Source organism: Microtus ochrogaster (assembly GCF_000317375.1).
Source record: "Microtus ochrogaster isolate Prairie Vole_2 chromosome 14 unlocalized genomic scaffold, MicOch1.0 chr14_random_1, whole genome shotgun sequence".
In the NCBI taxonomy this organism is placed as follows: Eukaryota; Metazoa; Chordata; class Mammalia; order Rodentia; family Cricetidae; genus Microtus; species Microtus ochrogaster.
This window is the reverse complement of record NW_004949096.1, coordinates 29831229-29841492: the sequence shown is the minus strand read 5'-3', so window position 1 is coordinate 29841492 and position 10264 is coordinate 29831229. Positions and strand designations below refer to the sequence as shown.

The 10264-nt window shown below is 45.3% G+C and overlaps 1 protein-coding gene across 5 annotated transcripts in view; it reads left to right on the top strand.

Annotated features, from left to right (window-relative positions):
* The window catches only part of Tp53bp1 (tumor protein p53 binding protein 1), an 89177-nt gene that overhangs the window by 62219 nt on the left and 16694 nt on the right, over window positions 1-10264 (top strand). For 4 of the 5 annotated variants that reach the window (XM_005364330.2, XM_005364331.2, XM_026787642.1 and 1 more), the window contains 3 exons: window positions 1685-1742; window positions 4067-4159; window positions 9680-10169. In XM_005364330.2, the coding sequence (XP_005364387.1) occupies window positions 1685-1742; window positions 4067-4159; window positions 9680-10169 (641 nt within the window). The remainder of the gene's footprint in view (window positions 1-1684; window positions 1743-4066; window positions 4160-9679; window positions 10170-10264) is intronic. The other variant, XM_013352643.2, reaches the window with a different exon arrangement.

Genomic DNA, 10264 nt, shown 5'->3' with positions numbered 1-10264 from the left:
GACAGTGGTGACCCCTAAGAGAATACCGTGCTCCTCTGAGTTTAACCCTTCGACAGCGGCCCCTTAAGAGAAAACTGTGTCCTCTGCTGGCTCTTTTGTCCTGTCCTGAAAAAAACATTTTTTAACTTATTTTATGTACATGAGTATTTTGTATGCACGTACACCATGCCATGTTTTTGCCTGGAGCCTGTGAAGGTCAGAAGAGGACATCAGAGGCTGGAGTGATGTAGACCACCCTGGCAGGTCAGTTAGTCTAGGGGTTGTAACCCGCCTTGGCAGGTCAGTTATTCCAGGGTTCCAGGAAAGGTGCTATCTGAAAAGACATGGGCGGGAGAGAGGAAGGAGGCCAAGCAAAATTCTCTTGTCAAAGCCTCCGTTTATTAGTGTCACAGTTGCAGCTTATATAGCCCCTGGATGAGGAATTTGGGTTGGGATTGGGGGCAGGGGCATGGACAGGGAGGAATCTTGCAGCGACGGTTCGAGCCGGTTGCGAAGTTGTTGGCCAGGAGGTTACGATTGGTCAGGTCACGATTCCTCTTTCAGGAAGTCACGAGTTGACACACCTAGTTCTCTAGATAGTTGGAATGTGGGGCGGGTTCTGCTAACAGATAGCTCTCAAGATAGTTGGGTGTGGGGTACGCTCTGCCAACAAAACAGCTCTAAATACCATTGGGGTGTGGGGCTCTCTGCAAACTCCCCAGGACAATGGGCCCTGCAATATTTTTTGGGGGAAATGGCTCCTGACAGAGTGATAGGTGGTTGTGAGCTACCATGTGGGTGCTGGGAACTGAACCCAGTTCTGCAAGAGCAGCCAGTGTTCTTAAAGCCTTTTAGCAAGGTCTTGGGTACCTTGGTACACGTGAGTGTTTCTAAAATGAACTGTTGAATTTATACATTAACTTAAATATTTTTCTATACATTTTGTTATTTATTATTTATTGAGAGATAGAGTTTTACTGTGTAGTCCAGGCTGTCCTAGAATTACTGTGTAGCACAGGCTGGACTAGTATTACTGTATAGTCCAGGCTGGCCTGCAATTACTGTGTAGCCCAGGCTGTCCTAGAATTACTGTCCTAGAATTACTGTGTAGTCAGGCTGGCCTTGAACTTGAGATCTTTCTGCTTGAAACTCTTCAATGTTGACATTACAAGAATGTGTCATGCTACACTTGGCTTGTCACGTAGTTTACTCAGGGTTTTTTGTTTTGTTTCTTTTTGAAATAAAGTTTTAGCACTGCTTGGGGCACACACCTTTAATCCCACCTCTTGGGAGGCAGAGGCAGGTGGTTCTCGGTAACTTTGAGGCCAGCTTGGTCTACATAGGAGAGACTTTGTCTCAAAAAAATTCTTTCTAACTTTTTTTAGAAAATGTTCTTAGGTTTTCTTTTGTATTTTCTCACGTGAATTTTAAATTTCTTGTATGGGGAGGTGAGTTGTGATTCAGGTGGTTTAATTTGCACTTAAGACATTATAGATTGCAGTTCTGGCCAAGCAGGCATGTTTTCTACAGGAAGTCTGAAGGGAAATGAAATGGTGGAGATGGGAAAGCAGGTCCTCTCTGCTGATCGCAGGCTTCCTTTGTCCTGTTTCTCTTTGTGGCTGATGCAGTGAGAGAGGCTTTAGATTCGGCACTAACTGAATTCTGCTTCTCTTTCCTTTCTCTCCTTGCTTTTGTTTTTGTCCAGAGCCTGCTACTGCTGAGAGAAAAAATGGATCTACTGCTGTTGCTGAGCCTGTTGCCAGGTAACCAGGGCTCGTTGTTATTTAGAGGCGTTTAAATACAAAGGTCCGGCTTGAAGAGAGGAAGATGATTTAGCAACACATGAAAATACTCAAAACCCAGCATGAAGGAGTCAGCAATGCGTTGAATTGTAGGTTTTGATAGTCATTTTAAGTCTAACAAAACTTGCTATCCTTAATGTTAGAACTATCTGGTAGTTTTCCCACCATTCATGTGAGTGGCCTTTTGACTTTTCTGTGGATAGCAGACTTGAGAAGACAGAGGACAAAGGAGATGGCTCTAGACACATTGTTCTTCTGTGTTCTGTATTCGGCCACAGCCTCAGCACATTGTGCCTTTCTATGTTGAGCTGTTTTTGCTTTGTCACGGTTGCTGCGGTGCTGTCAGTACAGTGTGCTGGGGTGCACAGGTGTTGGTGTGAAGCTTTGCCATCTGTTGGCTGTGAGAATAGGATTGTTTGATTTGCCTCTGGCGTGAGTCATCCCAGCATGAAGCCCTAGCGAGCAGCTGGTGACAGAACAGGTGAAGATCTCAAGTCAGCTCAGGCAGGCTCTGTGAGTAAGCCGCCTGGGTGCCAGGATGCTGAGGGCTGACGGAGACAGCTGGACGTGTGTCCCACTTAAGTGGGACTGCCTTGCCAGTGGCTGTCATTTTTGAGTGAGCTTGCTGGGCTTGTCTGAGTGTGAGGGCTTTTATTTAATCCTGTACTATGATAAATGAAAAAAGAATTCAAGCTGAGTATTGCCAAATCTTTAATAAATTAAAGGGAATTTTTAAGTTTTTAAAAAGGTAAAGTGCCTGCTGACTAAATTTGACCCTTTATGGGTTTCTGAACTTTGGGGCATATAGGGAGGGAGGATGATGGCAAAGGTTGGTGGGTCATGGAAAAGACGGAAGTTGTTGGTGTTGCCATGAAGCACTATTTCTGTGCAAATATCTGTGCTGAAGAAATCTGCGTGTTAAAATTTTTCACCTTGGGTTCATCATACAAAGTCATTTAAGGGGGCTGGAGAGATGGCTCAGAGGTCCAGCGACACATGGTGGCTCACAACCATCTGTAATGAGATGTGGCACCCTCTTCTAGCCTGCAGGCATGCATGCAGACAGAACATTGTATACATAATAAATAAATATTTTCTTTAAAAAGTCATTATAGGCAATGGAGACTTAGCTCAGTGGTCAAGAGCATTGTATACTCTTTGAGAGAACTTGGGTTCGATTCCTGGCCCTCATGGCAGCTTACAAATATCTGTAACTCTAGTCTTAGAGGTCAGATGCCTCTTCTGGCCTCTCTGACCACCAGACATGCACATGGTGCACAGACACACATTCAGGCAAAACACCCACGTAGACTAAATGGTAAAATTAAATTAAAACAAATGTTAAAAAAAGAAGTTGTTAAAGTAAGATTTGTTTCGTAAATGATTGTTACATCCCCATTCAGAGTACTTAGTTTCTAATTGTTTGGCTGTGGGAAGACTAGAGGGGAGACAGGGCAGAGAGCAGTGTGATATGGACAACAGTACTTAAGTGGCCAGTCTTCATTGGCTATAAAAATCTTGGAGTACTTACTGCCTTCTACCAGTGGGTTATTTTGAAGATGATTCCAGCTTCATATCATTTTATATAACTATTTTGATGCTAACTCTAAAAGATTAGGATTCCTATTTTACAATTAACCATACTGTTACCATACTTTTGAAACCAGGTAGTGATTCTTTAGTGCCATAAAGTATTTGGTGTTTCCGTTCCCCTGCTTTGTAATATTTTCTAGTTAGAATCAGGATCCCAGTCTATGAATCACACCCGATACATTTAGTTTTGTTTGTTTTTGAAATCACAACATCTGTTCTTTTTTGTTCCTTTTCCAAATTCTCTCCTCAAGGAACCAGTTTGTCCTATTGATTTCTACATTTGGATTTTCCTCTTTACATCCTTTTAGTATTTAATAAGTCTCTTTCTACTTTTCCTCCAGTGACCTCGCTGAAGGTTTTTATGTGTATTGGTGTTTTGTCTGTGCACCACATGTGCACCTGGCTCCCCTGGAGGCCAGCAGAGGGCGTCAAAGCCCCTGGAACTGGAGTTAGGGATAATGTGAGCTTCCACTGGGGTCCTCTAGAGGAGCAAACTGCAGAGACATCTCTTTAGTCCCTGCACTTAAAAGTTTCTTACTGTGTTAACTTGAGCATATCAAGAGTTGGTTTTGGGGGGTAATAATGGATTGGAGGTTGGGATGTAGAGGAACTCTCTGTCTAAAGAGGGTGACCTCCAGAGCTACTTTTCATGTGAAACTAGCAAACTGTATTGCTTTAATTTGTAATTTTAGTCCCCAGAAGACCATGCCTATGTTTAGCTGTATCTGTGATGCTGGGCAAGAGAGTGAGGCCCTGAGTGAGGATCCTCCCTCTGCACCCATCAGGTAAACATTTTCTTTCTCCTTTTCTGAGACAAGGTTTCTTTGCATAGTCCTGGCTGTATTTGATCTTGCAGAGATCCGCCTGCCTCTGTATCCTGACAGATGGGATTAAAGGAGTGTACTACCACGCATGAATTAGTTTCAGCTGCATTGATTGATGTAATTAATTCCACTTCATGGTATTAATTGCCACTGTTTTGTGAAGTTGGCTATTTATTTATTTATGGCCAGGTTATATTGTTGAATTTTTATTTGCTTGTTTGTTTATTTATGACTAGATTGTATTGTTTTATGTTGTTTGGCCCAGGCTGGTCTCAGGCTTCTGGGTTTAAGCATTGCTCTTGCTTCAGCTTCCTGAGTAGGTGGGGCCCACAGGTGCATGACACTGCACCTCACACCAAACTTTTTATTTTTTTAAAGATAAATATTGATTCGTGTGTGTTTGAGTTTGTGCACACACATGCGTGTGTGTGCATGCATGCATGTCTTAGTCACTTTCCTATTTTTTCTTTCATTATTTTAAAAATTTTTAATTATTTTAATAATTATTCATATGTAGCCATCACTGGTCTGGAACTTGCTATGTAGACCAGGCTGTCATTGAACTCATAGAGATCTTCTGCCTCTGTCTCCTCAGTGCTGGAATAAAGGTGTGTACCACCAAGCCTGGCCTCTTTCTTTTATTTTTAATGTATGCATGTGTCTGAGGGTGCAGTGCTCATGGAGGGCCAAGGTACTGAGTGTCGCTGGAGCTCTGGTGGCTGTGAGCTGACTGAGGAGGAGGGTGCTAAACTTGGATCCTCTCCAGGAGCGGCGTCTCACCCTTACTCCGAGTGTCATCTCCCAGTCCCCTCCCGTTCTTTCCAGACCGTGCCTCTCACTGAACCTGGAGCTCACAGATTGGTTGGACTTGCTGACCACTGAGCCTAGGAATCTTCATATTTCCATCAGTTCCCTTCCCTAAGTGCAGGGATTAGCGACACAGGCTTGTCAACCAAAATGAAGTGTTTATGACTACAATTTTAGCATTACTCATTTGTCTTGTGCTCATAGGAGAGTGAGAAATACCAAATATCTGATACTGCTAATACTGTAATGACTTATCCTCCACTCCCACCCCCTACTGCTTGACTTGTTTTTTATGAGACAGGGTGTCTCATTGTGTAGCCTTGGCTGGCCTGGAACTATGTAGACTCTAGACCATGCTGGTCTCAAGCTCACATAGATTCATCTGTCCCTGCGGGACTGAAGGTATACCCCACCATGCCTGGCCTATCACTTTTGGTCTTTAAAGGATCAGCAGTTCTAGCCTGGCGGTGGTGGCGCACGCCTTTAATCCCAGCACTCGGGAGGCAGAGGCAGGCGGATTTCTGTGAGTTTGATAGAGTTCTATAGAGCGAGTTCCAGGACAACCGAATTGTTTCAGAGAAACCCTGTTTTGATAAACAGAAAACAAAATCAGCAGTTCTGGCTGGGCATAGTGGTGCACGCATTTAATCCCAGCACTCAGGAGGCAGAAAAAACAATTTCCAAACAAAATATTGCTTTGGAAGTCAAACCCTGTTCAGAGTCTCTGCCCTGAGTACATAGTTTCTGGGGTGTCTCAGTTTTCTACCACTGTTGCAGTCTGGGGAGCTTATGAACCACAGAAATTTCTTAATGTTCGTGGGGTCAGGGCCATCCCATAATCTTAGATAAAAGCTGGTAGGCTGTTGTGTGGAGAAGGCCATTTCCTGCAAGGGAGGTCCTGGGGTTGAGTTTCCACATGCTCACTCACAGCTTCAGGACCGTCCTACCTTCATGATGGGATAGTTCCCAACGGCCATTCCTCCACCTTCATGATGGGATAGTTCCCAAAGGCCGTTCCTCCACCTTCATGATGGGATAGTTCCCAAAGGCCGTTCCTCTCTGTGCCATCTCCCGGGAGGCTGGGGTCTGGGATTCCTTCTGTCATCGTGTGAGGTAAAATGTACAAGCTTGTTTAAGGGTGGGAAGCAGTGGCAGCTTGTTTACTTGTGTGTTTGTCCTCTTAAAGGTTAACCATGAATGTGAAGGTCAGCTGTTTCATTGCTTTGTTTTCTGCCGCTGCTGTGTGTTAGTCCACTACGCTCAGCACCTTGACATTTTATGATCACCCATAAATCTCAGGAAGATGTAACTGCTCCTCATGTGTTTCCTCAGCGGACCCTGCATCCTCACCCAGCCCGTGCTCCTGACAAATAGGGCGCAGGCTCTAGTAACCAGATGCCCGTCTTAGGTAGAAGGCTGTTAGGTCCATCGCCTGGTAGTACACGGTGCTGGGTGACAGAAACCTGTGAAACCTCTGTTCTTCTTTACTCGTGACCCGAGAGGGGCTGCCCAGCAAGCTCATGGCCACCTAGGCAGACTCAGCTGCTATGAACGAGAGCGCCAAGCTTTGTTTTTCTCTGGTTGAAACTCGTGGTAAGAATACAGCCTGGTTTCCAAGTCTCTGATACCTGTGATGTAACCTTCAAGAACTGGGGCACTGTTGGTTCAGAGTGGCTTTTTTTTTTTTTTTTTTTTTTTAAAGAAAATAGACTTTAGAAAGTTTCAAGCCAACCTAAAACTCAGCCGTGTAGCCCAGGAAGGCCTTAAAGTCGGAACAATCCTCCTGCCTCAAGCTTCCTGAGAGCGGGAATTACAGCCATGGCCGCCACACTTGGTGGATTATTTCTCCTTTGTTCTGACTATTTACATGTGATGAAGCCTGAAAATACCTCCATTTATGTTTACGTAATACGGCAGTAGCTTCCTGATTTTTGTAGTTTATTGATTTATAGAATATCCATTCTTGTTCAAAGTTAGCCTTTGTCATAGTTAGCTTCAGATGTCAGCCTAACACAAACCTGTGTCACCTGGGAAGGGGAAGCCTCAGCTGAAGGACTTTCCTGATTAAACTGGCCTGTGGCCACGTCTGTGAGGCCTTTTCTTAATTGTGCTTAAATGGTCCTGCTCACTGTGGGTGCTTACATCTCTAGGCAGGTGGGCCTGGGTGGTATAAGAAAGGTGACTGAGCACTCCAGAGGAAGCCAAGCCAGTAAGAAGCAAGCACTGCCCCGGTCTCTGCTTCAGTTCCTGCCTCCAGGTCCTGCCGTGAGTCCTGGCCTGGCTTCCCTTGAGACGGACTGAATCTGTAAGCCAGATAAATCCCTTCCTTCCCCCAAGTTGCTTTTGGTCTGGACTGAATCTGTAAGCCAGATAAATCCCTTCCTTCCCCCAAGTTGCTTTTGGTCTGTTTTGTCACAGCCGCAGAGGCTGAGCTAAGACAGCCTGTATCCTGTGGAGCTTGAGGGTTAGCATTCAGATATCCAGATACGACAGGTTATGTGCAGCCTGCTTAGGGCTAGCCTGGGTCTGTTTATTTCTTTCTTTTTGAAAGGTTTCTCTGTGTAGCCCTGGCTATCCTGGAACTCACTCTGTAGACTAGGCAGGCCTCAAACTCAGAGATCCCCGTGCCTTCTGAGTGCTGGGATTAAAGATGTGCACCACCACCGGCTTTAGCGTGGTTTCTTACTCGAGAGAACTGTTAGCGTTTAAGATCTCCAGTCGCTTGGGTACTGTGGTATTTGGCTTATAGGCAACATGCGGGTGATGTGGAAAGGATATGTCAGTCAGTCAATGTGCTGGTTATTGTTTTGTCAGTTTCACAGAAATCTAGACGTCTGTGAAGAGGGACTCTCACTGAGAGAGCCCGTGGGCATGTCTGTGGCAGCATTTTCTTGGTTAGTGATTTATGTGGAAGGCTCACTCGCTGTGGTCGGTGCCGCCACTCCTGAACAGGAGGTCTTGGGTCTACAAGAAACTAGACATAGGAAGCAAGCCCGTAAGCAGCGTTTCTTCTTTGATCTCGGCTTTGGTTCCTGTAGGCCATACATGCAGAATACTGTATACATAACTAGTAGATAAATCTTAAAATAAAGAAAAAAGACACACAGGCTCCCAAATGAAAAGACTAATAATGAAGGGCTGGGCTATATCTTAAGCACTTCCTTACAGTTATGCTGAAGTGGTCAGGTATAGATATATTGATAGGGAGCCCAGCACTGAAGTACTGAACATGTGACCACCAAATGACCTTTGACCTGGGAAGACCAGACTGTTACCTGCAACCTTTCTTTGGAGATTGTATTTCTTCTAAATTCAGCAGAGGGTAGACCTCATACATGGTCATAAAGATTGCATTTCTTCTAAACATACATCGTCATAGGAGTTAGTAAAGAATGTTAGAACCATTCATCAATCCAAATGAGACTTCAGAACAAATTGATTGCTTCCCTTTCCCTTTCCCTTTCCCTTTCTCTTCACAGTCTCATTATATATCCCTGGCTGTCTTGGAACTTGTGATGTAGACCAGGCTGGGTTGCAACTCACAGTGATCTGCCTGCCTCTGAATCCTGAGTGGAGCAATTAAATGTCCTTCCTGGGGCTTTGTAAGAATTTTGTATCTTGTTACCAGCCTCATTTTCTTGTGTGTTTTTTAGAGTTTACTTGGCTCGTTTTCCTGTTGTTGATGAGACCACAGCTGGAAGAAACTATGAGGAAAGGAGGTTCATTTTGACCCACAGTTGTGCTTAAAGATTAAGTTCCAGGTGGTGGCGGCACACACCTTTAATCTCAACACTCTGGAGGCAGAGGAAGGTGGCCAGCCTGGTCTACAGAGTAAATTTCAGGACAGCCAGGGCTACACAGAGAAACCCTGTTTCAAAAAAAAAAGAAAAAGAAAAAAAGATTAAGGGACTGCATCTGGTGATGACTTTCTCAGTGCTGGACTTCCAAGATACTACAGGACATACGGAGTAAGAGGGAGGCAATGTGTCTCTTTCTTTTGAGACAGGGTCTTACTATGCAGCCCTGACTGGCCTGAGATTCTCTAGTCAATCAGGGTGGCCTTGAAACCCTAGAGCTCCAGCTGCTTTTGCCCCTGACTGCTGGAATTAAAGGCACGTGCCACTGCGCCTGCAGATCTGCCTTTTTTACAAAGCCGCCAGAGTTCATTCATTAGTGCCCTACCCTGTGACCTTGTCAGATCTTTTTTTTTTTTAAAGGTTTTTATTTATTTATTATGTATTCAGTGTTCTGCCCTGCCTGCATGTATGCCGGCACATCAGAAGAGGGCACCAGATCTCATTACAGGTGGTTGTGAGCTACCATGTGGGTGCTGGGAATTGAACTCAGGACCTCTAGAAGCGCAGCCAGTGTTCTTAGCCTCCGAGCCATCTCTCCAGGCTGACCCTGTCAGATCTCAATGCCCTCCCAGAGGTCCACCTTTAGAATACTGTACACAATTGAACTTAGCTTTTATTTTTTTATCTCATGTATGGGAGTTACTTCATTTTTATTGTTTTATGTTTGAGAGAGTATTGCATTGCAGACCTCCCTAGTTGTCCGATGATGCTCAAGTCTGCTGGGTGCTGGGATGATAGAGGTGTAGTACCACCGTACTGCTCAGAGGAATAAGCTGCATCCAGACCATGCTACAGAATGTCCTTGTTTCATTTTCAGGACAAATGAAATGCTCCATTTTCCAAGGGTTCAAGAAGAGGACAAAGAAAAACTGGATGGTGCCTCTAAACTCAGGCAGAGTGAGCAGCCTGTGAGGCCCACTGGGCCAGTCCAGGATGCTGCTGCTTCGGAGGACTCTGTGTCGCCTGTTTCCCAGCTGAGAGCCACCCAGGGGTCATTCAGCCCTCAAGGAGAAGTTATGGAAACAGACCTGCTAGGAGGACTGAGTGCTCAGCAGGAAACACCGTGTAAGGTCTTGTTGGAAAGGCCTGCCCAGAGTAACGTAGGAATCCAGACCATGGACCATTCCCTGTGTGCCCCAGAAACTGTTTCAGCAGCAACCCAGACTGTGAAGAGTGTATGTGAGCAGGGCACCAGTACCGTGGACCAGAACTCTGGGAAACAAGATGCCACCGTGCAGACCGATCGGGGCAGTGGTGAGAAACAGAGCAGCGCTCCTGTGGATGATACCGAGTCCCTCCACAGCCAGGTGCGCACACAGCGGGGCTCCGGAGCCAGCCGTAGACTCCACGTGCTCTGTGGGCCTCAGTCCAGTAACAATCTTATGGGTGTGTGTGCGTGTGA